Here is a 21,806-nt window from a genome sequence, read left to right as displayed (position 1 = left end):
AACTTCACCTGGCTGTTGTTCACCATGAAACTGTTCTTTCACTTATTTATTGGTTTATCTATCAGGGATAGTGCATTTTTAATAACGTGTAATAAATGTGCCAGAGTTCATCCATAGTCCCTGAACAGATGTTACAAAATCACCCCAAGTTTCATCATGTAACATGACAGCGATACTCACCAGTGTACACTACTCCATTGAGCTCTACTGACATGCTGATGCTGTTTGTGCCGTTGGTGGTGAGGTTCAGGGCTGAGTCCTGCCTGCCGTCTGTTAGAAAGACAAGCAGAGAGTGAAGCTGTGTTAACAAAACTTTTAACTTACATTTTAGTTTTATTTAACGTAACGACTGTGCTAGATGTCTCCATAACACTACTCCAATAATATCTCTCAGAAAAGGAACTTTGTGAGTGAATTTGCAAAAATGTCCAGTTAAACATTTCTCTGAAGTCACCTGTATCATCAGTACTGAGAAACAGTTTGTGTGTTCAATCAGATAGACAGTAACCCAGAAAAGCTGTGCTATAAGATCAAAGTGCATACCTGCAGAAGGGAATCCCCGCACAAACACGCACATTCTGTATGACTGTGTACATGCATGGTGCTTCCATGAGCTAAACAGGGCAACATATAGGCATGCTATAGGCTACTTCCTCACTGCTGGGTGTTGTGGTTGGTGCTAAGATGACAAGAAAGTGTTGAGACACTAACTGTCAGTAAGAGCAAGAATGTGTGAAATTCAGCTCATATAAATTCTGTAGTAAACCCACAGCAGGCATGATGTATTTATACTGATGTGCACTCGTCTCTTTTCAGCTGATTAAGACCCTTAATGAAAGAACATAGCAGAAAAACACAAGTTGGATGTAAAGCAAACCACAAGACAGAAACTGGTCAATGTTGTAAATAACCTTAGACTCAGAGCAGGTTTTTGTTTGATTAACCATCTTGAAAGAGAAAGATTTTTCTGGAAGAATATACTTTGTGCTGCTTGATTATTGTACTTCTGAGCACATGATTATGGATTTTCAGATTCCTCAAGTCACCACCCTACACTCTCTTGTGTCATGCATGTCCACATTACCTTTAGGCAATGTCCTTCATCACTAGGGGTTAAAATTAAATTTTCACGTGGACGATATGCATATTATTGATGTCTGTTGAAACAAATGACCCTATTCCTATGTGCTGTCACTCTGATGGAAACAGATGAATGTGTATTAACTTGAGATTAAGCAGAGTTAAAAACACTAATATTAATTGTCAGAGCAAGGATGAGATCTTTTAGACAGGGCAGTATAGTTTTCCCAAAAGTTATTATAGATTTGAAAATACTGTTTAATTTGACAACAAAGTTGAGACAAAAATCTGTTAGATAGAATTAGAAACCTCTCTAAAGAAGGAATTTTAAACTGAAACTCAGCAGATGGGAAAAAAGCTGGTTCACATTTTTGTCTCATGTTGATAAGATAGTGGAGGACTTTCTCCTTCTAATGTGAAAACATGAAAATCACGTCTGACTGGTTGTTTTGTATTACTCATGTCAGCTGAATAGATCAGAAACTTCCCTGTGTGATCAGTACCTTGGTTGTTGATGCGGATGTTCATGGGTATCTGGGCGGTCATGGCCAGCAGGTTGTGTTGCAGCGCTCTCTGCAGCAGTCGGTGGTGTTCCTCGGCCGGCAGCGCCATCTTTTTCTCTGGAGGCTCGCCGGCCTCCAGTTTGTCCCTCAGCTGCTCCAGAGCTGCCACCTGAGCTGCCATCGCTGCCTGGGCTGCCGCTGCCTGCACAGCAGCCACCGAGTGACCCGCAAAAGCCCCCACTGGCAAACGAGCCACACCGACTCCCGGCAGCGGCTGGCCTCCCTCTTCTTGTCAAACAGCACAAAAAGGGACAGAAGGGAGAACTGAGTATGATGGGTTATCAAGATATAAATGACATTCCTCCCTGACAGAGAACAGTTGGTCTAAGATGCACATGGTGTTGTCCCTGGTTAAGGTCTGTTAATAATTTTTTCATTCCCATGAAATGGTGAAGATGCAGATTTGAGACTCTATATACTGTTGACCAGGGGTCTGTGTTTAAATAATTCTGGCTAACTTTTATCAGGCTTAAATTATCCTGTTAATTCTCATCCAGCTAACTTCGTTCTTTTGAAGTTTGAGGATTGATTTGTTAATCCTGGATGTGTAAAGGTATATAAAGGTAAAATGAGCAGAGAGATGAAACCATGTTCCCTCATTTAACTTTTCACTTCCTTGGGATTACAATTTGTGGAATACTGTAAATCAGGATCTTATGGCAATAACACATTCATACGTTTACCGTGATGTAAAAAAAGAAGACAAACAAAAATCTTCAATCAGTCATTAAATGTTTTGATGACTCAAAATCTCTTTCATGCTTCCAAAATCTTCAATTTCCAACATGACAGTTCTCCAACAATAAATAGCAGCATAATTAACAAATTTCACCTTTCTTGATCTTCTGGATGGGGGTCAGTGAGGCCCCGTTGGTGCCCACCGTCAGGCCCACACTGGGCGTGGGGAGCTTCGGCGAGGACAGCATGGTGGGTGTCCCATTGGGTGAGTAGGTGAAGAGGGAGCTGCCAAAGCTCTGTCGTCGGCCCTCCCGCCGATTACTGTCGATGGCTGCCTGGAGCTCGTTGGGGTTGCTCAGACCCCTCTTATCACATTCATACGGGTACAGGTACTTCATGTATCTGCGAGGAACACAATGTATTTAACTAAAAAGTCCTTCACACTGAGACATCCTGAACTCAGTCTATCTGAGACATTACTGTCTAGCCTACTGCTGAAAGTTGAATATATATAAAATATAAAAGGTTTAAGCTCATTTCTGGGTGGTGAAATTAAAGTGGCACTCCACCAATGTTACACACCAGGATCACTTCTCTCATAATGAGTTATATTCAGCTTGTGAAAACCAGTTGTATGTTGTTTTCTGTGGCTCTGGAGCAGCTTTGTCAAGAATATATCTCTGTTTGCACTTGGAGATGACAGAAAGATGAATTCTGTATAACAAATGTAGGGCTTTGAGTTTCATAGACCTGGCAGTCTCTGCTGCTTTGGTTTTGACCATTTGTTCATTAATTTGTTACCCCCAAGTCCCCCAGCTTTACGGACATATACAATACTTAGCCAGAGATCATGTCATGGATACCCTGACTATGATAAAACATGGCAGCTCTTCATCATACAAGAAATCAAACAACGGACGATAACTTTAAGTGACATAAGTATCTCCTTAAAGTTATCGTCCGTTGCTTGATTTCTTGTATGATTAAGAGCTGAGCTAAATAATGAGAGGAAGATATCTGTGGTTCAGTTGATTAAGACTGAAAATGTAAGTCAATCTGAACGAAACCACTGGAAATTAACTCAAACATAAGGGTTGGTTGACATCTGATAGGCAGCAGTTTCTATTGCTTGAAACGCTGGGCAGAACACAAGGATGATAGCTGTGACAGCTGTAGCAACCTCAAGTTATAGAAACTGAAATCTCTTGCGATGATGCGTCTGTCTGATAAACAACTACTTGTACGTTTTTAACAGTATGAATCCAAACAAACCGAACCAATAACCTTTCAGCTACAATTCAGACCAAGGAAAGACAACTAAAGGTGCAATAACACTCATGTGTACTGACTGTGTGCGAAGGGTGAAGGCTGCACTGGTGATTGAGGTAGGCAGGTTAAGTCCCTTGGTGATCTCTCTCCATAGTTTCTTGTTGATGACCTCCACTAGGCCGCCCTTCTCTGTTACCAGCCTGTAGAGCATGTACAGATCCAGGACCTGTTTGGCCATGATGGGAATACGATTCACAGGGGTTCCTGGAACCACACACACCCACACACACGCAGGGGGAAAAGGTCAGGAGAGAAATAAAATACCATCATGGCAAGAAACTGCTTTTCATGTCAACAACATGGAGCTTCCTGAACATAGGCTGCAGAGAAAAAAGAAAACTGATCAGGACGCAGAATCAGGGCTGAGGTATAATGACATTCATCATTATTTAAATCAAAGCTGGTGTTTATTCACCTCCTTATTTAATATATGACATGTGCTTTACCTAGGTCAGGAAACTCTTTGTCCTCCAGCTGATAATAAGGCTTTTTCTTAACTTTCATATACACAGCACGGAGCAGACCAGTGTGAGCTCCAATGCAAGTCCAATAAAATGTTAAATCATCTGACTGATCAATGGACTGTAGATAAGTAAAGCCCTTTGCAGACACAGAAAATATAATATTGACTACAAGGAAGAAGAGCGTCACAGGCTGCATAACTGATGGATTATAGAATTTATTTTACTGTTGAAGCCTTCATTACTGACCAACATGAGCACAAGGGGCACAAGAATCCCCTGATACATTTCTGCATAAACATCATAATTGAATTCATAAAAGAGTGGATTCTGTTTTCTAATACCCAACGGTACATAAGTATTGAATGACAGGATTTTAAATTGACATATTTTAATTTTGACAAATTTCATAGAATTTTGAGAAAACATTTAAACATTTAAGTCTGTCCAGTATTTTACTTGTTGACGTTACTCAACCTGAGGCTGTTTTTCTTGTTTTTGAACAATATACATACAAACCAAGCATGAGACAAAATGCCTTGGGACAAGACCAAATCAATACCTACACGTTTATATTAATCTGTGACAAATGTTCTTTTCCCAGCAAAGAAAATCAAAGCTTTCATCAAGATGATCTTCAAATTGCATCATTTTAAATAATGAGTAATCGTAAATACAGTCCTCAGGCCCACCTTTAACATATTTAAATAAACATATTTGATATTTGATTTGCATGTTGAGGATCAATGCATCAGTTATCAGTGCAGCCTGCAGATGGTGCTCTCAGATTCTCACAGATGACTTGGCAGACCCGCCCATTGGCAGTGGCTCTGACAGTGTAAACACTTAGTACTGGTTGTTCAGTTGTGAGCACATGTGTGCTGTCTCCCATGTCAATCACCAACCCACTGATATGATTAAATCTGCCATTACTCAACCTGTCAAATCACCAACGCTGCTTGGTATTTATGAGAGAATAATCTCCAATACGCTGCTGGGCATGTGCGTACCCTACATGTGCAAATACAATGTTGTACAATCCACATTTTTAAGTGTGATGGTGAGTTTTCTGGAGACACATTCAAGACCCTGCATTGTGGCTGAGTCAGTGTTTCTGAGTGCGTGTCTGGGTGTGTGTGTGTGTGTGTAGTGCGTGTGTGTGTGTGTAGTGCTAGAAGTGTAGGCAGGGCCATGTGGACATGCAACAAGATGGGAGGGTAAACCAATCCATTCCCAGGCATTGATACGATGTGTTCCTTCTAGTTATAGCCTGGGAACGACGCGACCATAAAGCAATCATCTCTGAAATGAATAAAGACCCCACCCATCTGAGTGAAAGATGAGTAGACAGCACTGTGTCGTATGTCAGAGAGAGACGGTGTAGTTCATCCTCTCTATAACCAACTAATAAGAGCTTCTCAATGACACTGAGGAGATATAATACGACCAGAAAAGAAACTGAATGGATACGCTGTATTTTAATGAGTGAGAGCAAATGTGATGTGCTGATGCAGGGTTTATAGCATTAAAAACATACACACGTGCACAGTTACATACCTCTTTTTTGCATGAAGCTGAAGAGGTCATCTAGAAACTCCTTCCTTTTTGGGTCTCCATCCAGTTCATACAGCTGCGGAGAGGAAGAGGAGGGAGACTGATGAAGACGAGTGATGTTTTTATATCTAACAACAAATGTGTTTGAGATCTGACATAAGAATACCAAAACCAGGAAGCTCAGCTGTCATAAAAACAATCTCAACACATAACGATGCATCGAGTAGTTGACAGAAAAGGGCCTTGATGCCATAACTGTTACTATGACAAACAGCTTCACCATGTGTCAGTGAGATGACCACGCTGTTCAAACAGAAAGTAAATAAATAAAACCTGGTCACTTATAAATGGACAGTTGTACGGGAAGATCAGACATAAGAAATCAACCAGTTGCCTTCTTCTGATCATGAGAAGAGACGACAGAGAGAGAGGAACAGAGAAATGCTGTGGACCAGTCTGGCCTGATGAGAACCTGATGTGGGTCCAGCTGCTAGCGGGGCCCCGGGGTCTGGAAAGTTCAGTGAAAGTTAGCAGTAAAAGTGGGGCACCCACTCGGGGGAGTACAGTGAGACCATTGAGCCTGTGGTTGTTTTTCCAATCCAGTTTGCCAGTGTGATAGTGAAATATCTCATTGAGTGTTTTTTCTATTTATGTGTCAACAAAATGTGGCACACACTTAATACTAACGGTTACTCTCTCATCAGTAACAGCGAGTCGTAAGAAGCATCAAAGTCTCATCAACAACATGTCACATTTATTTGTGGTAATGTAGTTTCGTAATATGTCATTGAGAATAGCAGGCTGAGAAACACAATGTACAATGAGCACCTCTTAACAAAACCACAGAAATGGAACCATGGTGCACAGACACCCGCCCACAGCTAGTAGATGAGGCCATTATATACCCTTATGTTGTGAGCACACAAACACACACACACACACACAACTTTTTTGATAATTGCTTAATAAATGTCTTAATTGTTCAAGCGTCTAACTTCTTTGGTTCCAGCTTCATAATTGTGAGCATTAATCAACTATCAAAATCGCTGCAAATCTATTTTCTTTCTATTGATTAATTGACTAATTGTTGCAGCACATTAATTTGACATTTGAAATTTGCAAACTGACTTACTTTCCAACCATAAAGCTACATCAATGAAAAGGAATAAAACACCTTTTCCCAACCCACAGGTTTAACAGAAAACAAACTGCCGTCACCTACTAAAGAGTTTCTGCGTTCATTAGCGATGCCAAGCTGCCATAAGATCTTATTATCTAGTGGGTAGGAGGGAACTGAACTGAGGGCTGAGGTGGATGGTTTGGTGGGGGATGCCGGCTAATGTACGGGCCTGGTGGAGGCAGGAGGGGAGTTTAATTACAGGATGCATGCATTTCGTGAAGTGCCGTGCCATAAATCTTGGAAATTGCCCCCCCACCCCCTCACCCTCCAGACCCCCATCCCCCGATGTTGGTTTATTCACTCTCTATCCCCCTCTCTGTCCTAATCACACAAACATTTCCCTAGCAGCTTTCTGGGGGCACATGGGAACAAGGGAGCTAATGCTCAGTTCCCAATCCCTCCAGTCCCGCAGATGTGGTGACATAGCTAGATACTGGAGTACACGAGTAAAGTTTAGTATTCTAGTTCCTGTAATACTTAAAGAAAAAGGCTGAAAACCTCAATTAACAAAAGGCAGTTTTCCCTGCTTTTTCCCCATAAGACACCAGCAGTCAGTGTGAGTGACACTACTGGGTATGAAACTAATTATTAAAGCTGAGTTTTTCATGTAATGACTGTTCAAACACAGCAATTTAAACAAGTGTGACTGCTCCGTTACAGTGTTGAAAGGCAGTATGTTGATAAGTTTCACTGTTTCCCTGCCAACTGAGGGAGCTGGCAGCCTACAGTGACGTGTCAACTGTGTTAACACGCTCACAGTATCTGTCTTACTAATGCATATCTAGTTTCAAGTCTCATTCAGTATTCGCTGTTAACATGGACGCAGTATCCTGCTTTGTATCAATGAAGATGCAACAATAATCTAAATTCTTAGCTTGGTACCTTCTGTTTCTGCTATTTTACTTTTAAATATTCACTGCAAAAACTAGGATGAATGACATGACAACATCCCCTGGTGATGCATCGCACATCAGCATATCAAAGTGTCTGTATTTAGGATTTTTTAAAACAAGGACAATAATTTGTCCAGGATTTTGTCCGTTATATAATTTGTAGACTACACAGCCTGATACAATCCAACAACTAAGGCATTAATAGAATGTTGATGTGCATGTATAGAGTCACATTATGTTTACATGAACTAGATTATTCTTTAATTAATCCAACTGAGAAAATACCCGAAATAAGAAATGGCCTTTTAAATTACATTTTTAGTTACCTTAATTTGAATAAGTATACTCAAGAGTAATCATAAAGGAGTAAGGAAGGCTTCAATTCTAATCAAATTCCTAAAGAGGAAGTCCTGTTAACACCTTAATCAAATCATGACTATATCAGTGCAAACTGTGGCTCACGGTAGGACACATACGTCAATCAAACTGCCAAATGACGCATATTCTTTATCCATTCACATTTACAGTATAGCTATAAAAAAACACCACAAAAAAACAGCTTGACACAGTTATCAAATAAAAATTTTTACAAAATAAAGGCTGGATGTGGAGTTCAACACTGGAAACAAACTGATGCTGTAATGTGGTGTGGGAACAACAACCAATAGCTGTTGTTCAGTGGTTCAGTTCACTGTTCATACAATATGTAAAACATGACAACCTGTGGCTTGGACAGAAGCTGGTAATGGACTAGTTCCATTATGGAGAATAAATATACAAGTTCTAGAAAAATCATTTCAGATATGTTTAGGCAATAACACCAAACAGATGCTGTTTGGATGCTCTGATGTTCTTTATTAAACTAAACATCTTTGGGTTTTGGGCTGTCGGTCATACAAAACAAGACATTTGATGGTCTGTAAGAAATTATAACAAGCCTTTTTCACAATTTAATGGCATTTTATAGACCAAGTTATTGCTAATTACTTAATTTGGCAGATTAATCATGATAAAAATAATCAGTAGCTGCAGCCCTAAAGGAGATAAGTAGCTGAAAAGAAACAGTTAAGGAAAGAGGTGATATCATCAAAGTGGGACACCTGTTTGACCAAAGCTAACACAGAGAGCCAGCCAATCAGGATCCTGTCCAACCGGCAAGATCACTGCCACCCACAACCCCTCATTATATACTTTCTCCCTGTCTGTCTGCCTTTATCTCTGTTTTACCCTCATTGTTTTCCTCTACTCTTCTCTCTATTTGTCTCTCTATTACACTCGTCCACTTTTCTCCCCATCCCTTAACTTCCCTCAATTTCTATCAGTTGTCTCCTGCCCTATCTAAGCTACATGTATATAAACTCCCACCAACCACCCCCACACACACACACACACATAGACAAACACACACACTACATACATATTATCAGGCTGAGATGGGTGTGGTCGGCTCATATAGGTTTTCATGTCTATAGTATGTATGCTGGGGTATAGGGGCCCCTCCTGGATTAAAGCTCTGCTATTCAGATAAACGACAAGAAACTAGATAAATGACTAGAAACTGGGCCAACTAGTAACGCCTGGAGCCAGATCACGCCCCTTCACCAAATCCCCTGGAACAAAAAGGCCCATTAAAACTACAGAGCAAAAGTCCAGATCATTTAATAGGCTGTTTTCAAAACTTAACATTGCATTAACTTTTTTCTGCATTCCCAAACAGATTATAGAGAAAAAGATCAACGATTACGGAGTTTACGAGTTGGAGAGGATTTAAACAGATCTTTTGTAACATCAAAGACAAAAGTTTGTTCTGGTGACAAATGTGACAGAGGAAAGTTAACCAAATGCTGTTTTAAGCACCAAGACTTCAGAGCCACATTTGAACAGGCATTTATTGTTTAACTGTTTTCTGATAGTGTCCCACCCTGGCTGTGTATGTAGGTCAGCGACAGCCTGTCTGCAGATAAATTATAAACAGAAAACAAAGTGGTTTTATATGGAAAATAATCAGTAACCAAAGAGCACCCTGTTGCTGCAGCTTTGTAGCCATCAAAGCAGTGGTGGTGGTGGTGGTAGGTAATACTGTAAGGAGGGGGTGTAGGTGTGTGTGTGTGTGTGTGTGTGTGTGTGTGTGTGTGTGAGGGGGAAGGGGTTCACTCTACCATTAATGCAAATGGCAGTTAGTGAGCCAGCGGCACACAAGTGTCACATAGCACATAATAGAGGCTTTGCAACTGAAAACCAAAACTGAGAGGAGATGGGGTATCGCCAACACGTTTCCTTACACCTGCCAATCACCTCGATCACCTTGAGGGGAAGCTGATATGCAAACAATCATGAACACAAACTATCTAAAAGTCAAAGTAAAAAAAATAAAAAAAATAAATTTAGCATTCACTTCATGTACAAAATTAGATGATGTTGGCTCATTGGCTTTTCCTTATAAATGCTTGGCCTCAATGCTGTTGCTTGAAAGTAATTTTTGGCAGGACCACAACAGCGTTGCCAGCACTATTAACACAAATGTCTGTGACTGACTGATGGTGACTGACTTCATTTTGAAGTGGGAAGTGAGAATTTCTGCTTTCCCAGTCAGAAATTTTAACTGGAACGCCCCCTGAAGTACGTGTACCGTGTAATGCCTGAAATCAAATTTTTCGCCTTGTACTGGAATGCGGTCAAATCTGGTGTGATGTCATTCCCAGATCTGACATTCAATTTCAGAGGCAAGTGGAACACAGCATGAGGGAGTGGGTGAGTGACTGAATGAGTGATCAAGTTACACAATTGGTGGGCCAGCTGAGCGTTTCTCCATTGGCCATTGCTCTTGTGAAATAAATTGGGGAAAAAGTGTTGCCAACTTAGCACATTTGTTGCTAGATTTATCAACCTGTCAGACCCCTTTAGTGATTTTTGTTTCTTCAAAAAAAAGCACCTAGAGACAAATTTATCGACTTTCCATAGAAGACGGTCGCCACTATAACCCACAACTGAGAGGCTCACCTCTCCGTCCACTTTGTTCAGTGAGCGGCAGCGAGGCGGTGCAGCAGTTTGTTACCCAGATGCCAAACAACATTGTGGTTATACAATCAGGATTTTAGCAGTAGAGCAGCAGCTTGACTGAAGGGTAATTAACCTGTAGTCTTAATGGGCAGTGTTTCGGTCACTATTTCATAACATTAAGAGCGAAACAGCTTTATTTGGGAATTTGGCTATAGTAAAATACTGAGCACAGAGAGTAAAAGAGAAGCAAACAGGTAAAAGGACTGTAACCGGCTGACACTAGGCAGAATGCAAATATGACGCAGTTGTTTACAGTGGTTCATGTAGAATAGGCTAAGAGGAAGTAAGAGGAAGTGTGATGTTGGGACAGCACACTGGTGCACATATGTGTACCTATGTACATGTAAGTGTACTGGCACCTCCTATAGTGCTACATGCACATGCATGTAGCAATGTTAGGCAGCGGGGGTGTTCATCTTCATACAGATTGAGGACAAGGTTCAGCTCTTTCTTTATCCTATTTATAGTAGAGTAAAGTATATTGTGAGCACTGAAGGTTGAGTGTATTTAAACTACCTTGTTGAAACAAGTGGATTCGTTTGGTAGCTGCAGTACAGACTAAAGGTGAGTTTTTGAAGGTTTTTTTCCTGTGGCTGTAGACAGCAGAAAGCTGGTTTACACTGCGACTAAATCCCCTTTAATCCAACACTGAAGGACCAGTTTCACAACATAATAATTCATAATAATTTAAGTCCTTGGGTTGTTTCTTCTCATGAAAGAGATTAGTATGAACATGTTTTCTTAATATCCTCCAGCTTGAGTTGAATGGGAAAATGCTGCTGTCTCAGGCATGTAATGCTGCTGTGTGTAACACTTTTAAGCATGACTAGATCAAATTAACTCTGCTAATCTAGGATAACAGCTGTACATAAAGAGACTCTGATGATGGTGGACTGTCTCACAAAGCTAGTTTGTAGACACAAAAAGAGATGATAAGAATCTTAAATGTAAACACACAATCACATATATGAAAGAGAGGGAAGGGAGGGGGCTGGGGCTGGGCGAGTCTTGATACGGCTCATGAACACATGATCAGCCATATTAAAACACAGCATTGTTCCAGACCAAAGCCCTTTTTATGAGTGTCATTATTGTACCCAAGAAAAACACAGCCACCAACACAGCATCGCTTCAGTGTTCCCACGAAGAAAATGCACAGTCATGTCAAAGCATCAACATTACTTTAATCGCACAATACAATGCACCGCCTTTGTTGCTGTAAGTACAAAATGACAGTGATGACATGCAATGATGAATTATTCATAAGTGTCAAACTATAATTTACTGTTCGTTATAAAATGAGCTGTTGGGTGTTATCATGCAACAAATATGACTGGGTGAACAGTAAACACATGACATTTTTTTACTCTTCACCTGTAATTGTTTACTTGAATGTGTGTTTTCACTGGAGTGCCACATCAGATAATATTTCATTATTCAAATGTAATGATGAGACGATTCGTTTTTTGATTTATTGTTTGTTTCAGAAAACAGTCAGAAATCACCCATCACAGTTTCCTTCTGCTTAAGGTGACATCATGAGGTGTCTTGTTTTGTCCAGTCCAACAGTCCCTTCGATTACCTACAATACTTGATTATCAAAATAAATGCTGATTCATTTCATGGCCTATTAATCACAAATAAACAAAAGCAGTGAGTTCAAGCAGTATGACCACAGAGAGATCAAAAGCCCTAGAAACCCCAGTAAATTCCTGTTTTATTGACTGCTGTACTGTAATATAGACGTTTTTGCTGTTTCTGTAAACGGTGGTTTATATAAAAATATCTATATTTAATGTAAGAAAAAATGAGGACACACTATCTGAAAGCCTTCCTTGAGAACAGAGACCTTCACTGGATACCAGATGAGGTCAAAGCTAAATATAATCCTAGATTGTAAATTCGGTTCATCAGTTTTGGGTTGACGTAAATATGGCCTCCGTAAAAACACAGTTTCTTTTGTGTACAGAAGGAATTTCATGGAGGGTGTTTACATGCAGGCCCATTATTCAATTTTACTGCAATGACGGCAATACTATGTCGTCTGAAGCTAGTATCCGATTTTAATGTGATTTTGATTTCGATTCTAATGTTGAAGATGAATGCAGCTGAAAGTCAAGAGACACGGTAACACCACAGGCTGATTTATAAAAACACACAACATGGTGGACTGGAAACTGGAATACTAAAAATGAGAAGAGGTTTAGAGTGGCCATAATTGTTCCTTTTTGGATTATTTAATGAGATAACGACAAAACTACACTGCTTTTGTTGAATGACACTGTTTAAAATATAAATCAAAACACATGTACAGCAATTATTGAAAGACTGATCCATCTTCTAAAGACTGGGTGAGAAACTAGGTATTAAATGGCACTTGAACTGTTTTCTTAATCTGTGTGTTCTGCTTGACAGCTAACTCATAGAGACTGAAATTCTTAAAGTGCCAAGCCCATGTTCTTGGGTATCTTTCTCTTTTGTTGCTCAGGATTATGTTTTGCCACTGTTTGCATGAGACCTTCCAAAGATCACCTGTTAATCAAACAACCAGAGCAGAACATTGACATCTCCTTATGACACCGACCTTCAGAATCAACAGTGCATTTACAAGCACCTTAGTCACCAGGTTACTCAGAGAAACCAGGTGAATCAAAGACAAGGGGCAGGAATAAATCTATTGTAAAGTATAGAAGATAGAAGATATCGATATCCACAAAAGTAGAAAATGGACCAGAATGCAATGCAGCCATAAGTCAGGGACGGTCTCACAAGTGAGCCAACAAACAAACACCATTCTTTGATCAGAAACGACAAATTTCACAGCCTTTTTTCTACTAAACATAAAGAGGCAACCGAAACAGATGATGACAAAGGCTAAAACTGAAACCAACAACACTTCATCCTGAATCAACTCCTGCAACCTGTGTGGCATGACTGACTGATGAGATCTATCAGCATAGAAAGATAAGAGAATATTTCCCTGCTTAAAAAATTACTATTAAGTGTAAGTGCCAAATTAGTTTTCTTCATTTCTGCTGGACAGTTTAGTTACAGTGGAAATTAGCCACCGCTAAGTTTCAGTCTTCTTCAGTCTTATTTTAAATCGCGTCCTTGAGCGTCTTATGTACATGTGGAAAATAACTTAATCCAGTCAACTGACAGCAGCGTGACAGAAACTGCACTGACATGTCTCCATATACTGACATCTATAATGAATCCATCTTTGTTTCTCTCCACTCTGTCCTGGCCTTCCCCATCCCCCACATGCACACAATTAACAGCTACAATAGAGCTGTCCAATTGCACTTGCATTGAACGGTGTTTTATTGACAGGAAGGATCAAATACATCATAACCCTAACTGACCGGCTGACCTCGTAAATTCAACTCTATCGACTGAGGAAGAGGAACAAACAGCCTGCCAAGACAAACAGCACCGCTGTGGCTGATTGTATCTAAGTTTGCTTTATCTGCAACAGTCACATTGGCTCCAAAAAATGAAACAAGACGATAAGCGAGTTAGAAAAAGAAACCGAGAATGATACACAAGCAGGCTGCATAGCTGCTGAATAAAACCACACGTTTGAATTTGTAGAATGTGGGACAACACAACGCAGCAGTGATTCATAAATCCCCTGTAGCCATCTCTGCCATCTCTCTTTTTTAAGGTGCCTAAAATCGATTTGATTCAAGATGTCAGGATTTTCCATGGCTATAAAATTATTTATAAGATTCATTCTATTTTATTTTTTAATGAAGTTTCTCAGTCTGGTTTCCATCACCCTCCAGAACCAATGTGTAGGAATCCCTTTCATTTCAAGACACCATAACTTTCCTGGTGCTGCAATACAACTCTGGAAATTCAATATTGTCCCAGAAATGATCTTTGAGAACATGCTTTCTTTATGGTGTGAGAGGTGGTAAGTGATGCCTTAGTCTGCAGGGCTGTGCCAAAATACTTTTTTGCTTGGCTTCTGTCCAGTATAATTGGATATACAATATCCCCTGCTAACATGAGAAAAAGGTGAAAACCAGTTGATGAGGATAGGACATGAAACCAGAATGAACACTATCCTGCGCTTACATGCACTCCATTCCTGCATGCTACTGTCAGCTGCCATGGCCTGTAGTTTTGGATAAGAATCAGAAATAGCAGCCAGCTTTCCCAGGGCCCTCGAGAGTTTGATGTATGTAGCTGTGAGCAATCTGTTCTAACCGCACTGCTAATGAGTACTATCACGATGATGGATGCCCAGTCTGGGAAGGGCAAAGCTGAGCAGACCGAGGGAGGGGAAGTGGGTGTAGCAGCAATTTAGGATCATAAAACGATGTGTTGGAAGGGAGCAGCCAAAAGAATGACACTGCAGTATCAGTTGTTTGGTACTTTTGTTTCAAAGCCTTTTTTTTTTTTTTTTTTTCAGTATATTGTTTGGGGGCTTTTGTGCCTTTATTGGACAGGATAGTAGAGAGAGACAGGAAATGGGGAGGCAGAGAGAGGGGGAATGACTTGCAGTAAAGGCCGTCCGATGCGGGACTCGAACCGGGGCCGACTGCAGCGAGGACTGTAGCCTCTACACATGGGGCGCCTGCTTAGACCACTACCCCACACGACACCCCTCAAAGCCTTTTTTTAAGTGTCATTTCGCTCACAAATATATTTTCATAAATATATCTTCAAACCAGCCTTCTTCGAAAATGGCAGATAAAGTTTGACCTAGATAATCATCTAATGAGCATTTGCGTGAAAGCTGAAGGTATTTATTCAGCGCCAGAGCAGATGCTGTGATAAGGTGCACGTCTCAAGGCAGAAAGATGGAGAAAGAGATAGGGGAGTAGCTGAAGTTTCAGAGGAAGGTCTGTAACTGTTCTTATATACAAGAGGACAACGAATGATATTTAATCTGGCCCAGAAAGGCTAAAAAAAAAGGCTTTCTGCTACACTGCTGCTCCTCAGCATGGAGCAAGGTGCTCCATGCTGAGCAGCAGACACGTGGTCGGGTTGCTTACACAGTCAATCAGTGTGATGGATGGGCAGGGCAATGAGTTTAATGGTTGACAATAGTGGCCTTAAAAACATGTCTGGCCCACCCAGCCCCATGGAGGGCAGATATCTGTCCATGTGTCTCATCAGAGACTGAGATGTTGTGGCCACGTGGCTAATCCCGCCCCAATCAATAGGTGGACGGGCTGCCGTTTGACCTCAAACATTCCCTGGCTTTGTCCTCTGCATGGAGCTGCAGTCTTTCAATTCTGATCTGGGACACTTGGCAGCACAAAATAGAACCCTAAGACAAGCAACTGACACGGGACTTAGAGGTACCCTGAGGAGCTTTTTTTTTATGCTATTTTGTAAACAAACAAAGTGAAGTTTACATTCACTATTTCTCACCAATATGCATTGTGTGTGAATGCATCTCAAAAAAACATTTGTAGAGTTGATCTTTGGAAACATTTATAGCCTTGTTTGCTTGCATGCAAACCTAGTTTTGCAATTCTTGTATACATCCTGTTTGTAGATATAGAAAAAAAAGGTCTCTACTGTCACAGGCCTTCCCCCTGAACCTTGACCTGCCTTTGTATGTGCATTACTACATTTCTTGTCCTCTACCAGATGTCAGTTACAGAAATAGTGTGAATCAACCGTACCTTTAAATCTGAAAACTGAAATTCAAATCAGCTTTTAAAAGGACAACTGCTCTGAGACTATTTTAGATTCTTTCCCCATTTCAGTCAAAACTTGGAAGTTTATATAGTAACAAAAATATCTAGAAAACAAAAAACGTGCACATATTTTACTATATTATTTACACCACTTCCCTCACACTGTACACGTGTATTTTCAACATTTATATTATTCTATGTGATTTTTTACTTATTTTTAATAGCAGGCAAACCACAAGTGTTAGTAATAATATTACTGATGGCACCATTCCCATTCAAGCATACCAGTAAGCCTGGTCACTGATCCAGCATGCACAATACCAGAGCCCTGGAATGTAAATGTAATAAAACCATTATTAATGTTGTTAACAATACGCACACTTTTCTTGCTATGACATGTCAAGATATCTGAAGTGAAAAAGGTCAATTATCAGTTTATATCGGTGCCATATGTAGGTTAAGAATTACTATTTGTATCTGTAATTTGAACAGAGCCAGGTCTCTTGCCATGGCTACACAATTAAAAAAGGTCGGCTATTATCATACAGACAAGAGTAGGCAGCTAGAGTGTCAAATGTGCCTCAAAGATTATGAGTCAAAGCACTAATAGAGTCTTTTATGATACAGTGTGAGGGAAGTGTGCCCTGCATAATGTTTGAACTATTGGCTGCATAGCCTCTTAGAGTCACATCTGAAAACATGCTGATTTGTTTTGCTCTCTATTGCTATCCAGTCCAGTTTCATTTCACACCGGGACAAAGAGCAACTCAGACCTTGAAAATGTGCAGCTAAAGTATCTTCATCTGTGTTTGACCTATTTCTTAATTGATTCTTTCAAGAATTAAAGCTTTCAACACACGCTTCCTTTTCAGAAGCATTCTGAAGGTGAAAGCACACATGCAAGTCTTTTGTTCAAATGAATGCCTTCCACTAGGTCGTTTTATGAAAAGATGTCAGTTAGGGTTTGCATTCAGTGCAGATCTACACTCAGTTGGCAGTTTATTAGGTACACCTAATAAAACATCTAATCCAAAAACCCTGCAATAAATCCACCTTCATGAAGGTTATAATGTTAAATTTTTACTGAAAGTGTTGAATCAAATGTGCTATAATTTTACAGAATGTAGTTTGTGGTACTGCTGAAATGTAGTAGTTAATACAGAGAGGTGATTTTTATTTAGCCCCTACTAAATGATATAAAACATCTGTCAGTATAACACGATACAATTCAACAGCAACACAAACTGCAGCCTCCAATATCACAACACAGTTGAATCATCACCTCAAATAAACTAGAGATTGAGACGATTTCGGTGCTTGTATTGAGATACAAAGCTAAGTAATGCAAGGGCAAAAAGAGAAGAAAGAGATGAAGCAGCACTCACATATTTCCTTTAGAGAGGATTACGGTACAGATAAAAAATATGATTCACACATAACCTTGGCAAAGGCAATAATGGATGTGGGGCATTTATGCGAGTCTATCGAGCGCACAATAGTCATTTTCTCATTCTTTATCAAGTGTAAAGAGTCAAGAGGAAGCTTGTGGGAGAAACCATACAAGTCATCAGGGAATGTGCTGAAATAAAATGAACACTGTACAAATAAAACAGGACAGCAAATGAAAAAGACAGGACGAAAGAGCTAGCCTCAGCCTTTACGCAATCTTTGTTTACATTCCTGCTTCAACCCCCTTCTCCTCCTCCGTATTGAGCGGCTGTCAATTTCCAGAATCCCCATGGCTGTACAGTTTCTGACATCAGCTCCATGCTGCACGCTAGGTGTTGGACACGATTCAAATGCTCTGCAGCGCTTCACAGACAAAATGAGCATGTACTAAACACTCTACTTGGCACTGGTTCAAAGCCCAACGCCAACTGACTGACTTTTCCTGTTCCTTCGGTCACACCTACCCTTTCCCCTCGACACTGTTCCTCCTTCTCTCAACAGGAAGACTTTCAGGGGCCTTCACATGCCGCCTTTTGTTTTCGTGACATGAACAGGGCCCATTAAGTCCTAGTTTTCTTTTTGTTAAACACAGATCACTGCACACAGGCACAAGTTAATAAATTAAATAAAAACTCCCCTGTGCCCCATTAATTCATCCACTGCAGTCTCGAGTTAACAAAACAGATTACGGATGATGTGCTTTACATAACTTCAAATAATCTGTTGCTCTGGAGTTAATGTGCCCTGAAATAATGAATGATATCCGAGCAAATGGACTGGTGTCAAATATTGCAGGAATAATGACCAAACTATGCAAAGACACAGCTTGACATAGCTTCACGTCAGTTGTTATCAGTTCATTAACAACAAAAAGACCACGGGGCACGGAGGATCAAAGAGGAAATGTAATTTAACCTGAATCGATGCAGTTAAGTGTCATTTCATTGCATAACTCTACAAACCTATCAACAGTATTCTATAGAAAGACTGTGTGCACAAACAGTCATGAAGGACATTTAGAAATTAAGAAATACCTGTCTGAGCAGCTGTGAAAATGCACAGGTTCATACAAAATGCAATAAACAACATGCTTCGACCTGTTTATACAACCCTTAGGCAGATCAAAAGGCCTCATGGTGGAATATAAACCCAACGATCACTTATCAGACAGCTGTATCAGCAGAAACCTGACGGGCAATCCCAATAAGTGTCGCTTCCAATTGGCTCTCATTCGAGCTACACTTCCTGTAGTCACTAACGGCCCCCTCCCCCCACTCCCAATGTGTGTGTGTCTGAGCAATTTAATGTTTAATGCCAACTCCCCTCCATTCACCCTGATCATGGTGAGTGCCATGAATTTTTAAAGACATCCCCACTTTACTGTCCATCTGGGCTCCATCTGCCCAGCTGCTGGTGTTTAAAGCAGACAGAGACACAGGAGAGGAGACTTCAAAGCCTCTGCATGGCCTCTGGACGATTTCTGGCCAGAGAAGGATATTGTTTATAAAGGGGGCAGGGGAGCAGTTATATGAGATGTATACCATAGCAATGAAGAGATCTCACATTAATGAAACCAGATTGTAATTGTAAATCCACAAACATTTCTTGGATACAGAGTGGCTCTGGAGGCAAAGAACTGCAGTGTTTCTGGAGAACTGAAACAGGGAAGGCCCTGTGAAATTATCTTAATTAAAACACAACACAAGACTTTTCTCATCCCTTCATATTAACTTCTTTCTGCTTTTGTAATCTCGGTATCATCGAAAATGAGGGTCAAGCCTCAATGAATCTCTGAGAACAAAATAAAGCTAGATGATATCTAACTGTCATAATGTTGAGAGTTCAGCAGATAGCCAACACGTTTATCTAGATAGCTATTAGCTAACATAGCTAACATGGATAACATAAAATGGCTGGATTTGTGGTTGGTACCAAGACAAAGGTACAAAGGTGACTTTGTATATTTAAAGCCTGTTCAGAATGATGCACAATTAATCAAACTTGGGTAACAAAGTAACAATAATATCTAGATAATTTCCATTTCAACTCGCTTCACATTTTGACATCTTTGGCATCAATTTACAAAAAAGAAATATTTTTAATCAAACCAAAATCACTATTTCATACCTATTCAGCACTAGAGCTATTCAATGATCAAATATTAGCTGGGTGACTCAATAAACGCAGAAAGGTATTTAACTGGTGGCTGATGGGAACAGATACTTGTAAGCCTATTGGCGGTGAGACAACACTTATACGATTGACTTTAAAAGGAGCGTAAACATTTCCTAGAAATAAAATTGCAGAGTATGATGCAAAGAGTGATACTGATATGGATATTTTAAGGGGCAGATGTATGGGGGTGAGCTCAAGGTATGGAGGAGTGTTGCACTGGTATCACTGAAATAACTCAGTGGCAATGGCACTCCACCAGCAATGCAAATCAGTTTCAATTACAAAATAATCCAACGATGCTGGCATAATTTGATATCTATACTTTTGATATCTTGGGCTTTATTTAATTCTGCTGGTCTCTGCTACAGCCTGATATGACACTGCTGGCAATGAGCCTTGAGTGTTTTGATTAATTCACTTAAAACCACAATGTAATCAGACATCCGAACAGACAGCACCTCCTGGCTTGATTTAGTCTGACCTTTTAGCTGAGCGAGGAGAGAGGATGGTGGCTGTGTGATCCAACAGGAATGCATTTCGGGCCTTGGCTGATATATCTCAGCCACAAGCGGCCTGGGGCAAGCCCAAACTAAAAGTAAGGGTTTGCCTGGATATTTCCTCACCTACATGGCAACTTTAACCTGGATTTGTGTGAGTAATTGATATTTGAGTTAATCACGGCCTTTCTTTAATAGTATTTTACTGGACAATCTTCACTGGACCTATTCTTTGGACTTATTTTACTGTTATATATAAATAATAATAATAATAAATATAACTTATGTTGCATTCACTACATTAGTACTGGGCCTGTAAGCCTGTGTATGTTGTATTTCTACTAACTGTTAAAACTCTGATCAGTTTTTAAATTGCCATTTTCCAAGCCAACTGCATCCACTGAATTTTAGAATTTCCTCTACTAAGGTTTTGTCAGCTTTTTCCCTTATGCCCTAATGTTTTTTATGGAGACATTTACCTTGGGGTCGAGTCAACTGCTTCATGAGCCTGTGATGCCACATCGAGACACTGTAAGTGACACCGGACTATACAAATGAAGTGACATGAACATAGGAGAGAAAAGGACAGTTTTCAGTTTGGAAGAGCTCCAACTGCTGCAGACTGATAGAGGCACAGAAGGTTTCTGCTGAGGATCTGGGGTTCCTAGTGGCCACATTATCACCCTCCCTCAGGCACATTCCAACAGCCTCCACCCACCTGCCCAAAATAAACTGTACAGCCTTAACCCCTTCCTCCCCACCCATAGCCTTCCAAAACACTCAACTTGCACATGATTAAACTCCAGAGCACGTGTGTCTTACTGGGTTTCACATTTCTGCTCAAAATAGGAATTACAATTTTTTACTCACAGACTTCATGATTTTCTCCTATGATTCTTAGAGACTTTTTTTTTTTTTTTATATTTCGCATTTTGCCTTGATGTAAACAAAACTAACTGTTCAATAGAAAGCTCATAAGAAACTGCATGGAAGGCTAAATTAGAATAATGAGCTAAGTCTCATTTAAACAATGATTTCCATCATAAACAAAACACACAGCTCACTGACAGCCGGATTTTGCCGCAAACACTGTGGCCATATCCAGTTATTCAAGGGGGCTGCTTTCAATGTTTAATCCATTATTATTCCCAACATTTCTTATTCCTCCAAACAGGCAAGACCCCCCTTCAGTCTTGTGTGATCATTGGAAAAAAATCCTTTTCCAAC

General features: G+C 40.2%; 1 protein-coding gene across 2 annotated transcripts in view; it reads right to left on the bottom strand.

Annotated features, from left to right (window-relative positions):
- The window catches only part of arid3a (AT rich interactive domain 3A (BRIGHT-like)), a 48,623-nt gene that overhangs the window by 8,339 nt on the left and 18,478 nt on the right, over positions 1-21,806 (bottom strand). Inside the window, exons 4-8 of one of the 2 annotated variants that reach the window (XM_056379018.1) lie at positions 5,669-5,741; positions 3,671-3,854; positions 2,476-2,723; positions 1,584-1,871; positions 181-270 (exon numbers count right to left, since the gene is read on the bottom strand). In XM_056379018.1, coding sequence (XP_056234993.1) covers positions 181-270; positions 1,584-1,871; positions 2,476-2,723; positions 3,671-3,854; positions 5,669-5,741 — 883 coding nt within the window. The remainder of the gene's footprint in view (positions 1-180; positions 271-1,583; positions 1,872-2,475; positions 2,724-3,670; positions 3,855-5,668; positions 5,742-21,806) is intronic. The other variant, XM_056379019.1, reaches the window with a different exon arrangement.

The sequence above is a fragment of the Seriola aureovittata genome, chromosome 6, assembly GCF_021018895.1.
Source record: "Seriola aureovittata isolate HTS-2021-v1 ecotype China chromosome 6, ASM2101889v1, whole genome shotgun sequence".
Lineage (NCBI taxonomy): Eukaryota > Metazoa > Chordata > Actinopteri > Carangiformes > Carangidae > Seriola > Seriola aureovittata.
This window is presented reverse-complemented; position numbering and strand designations above follow the sequence as displayed.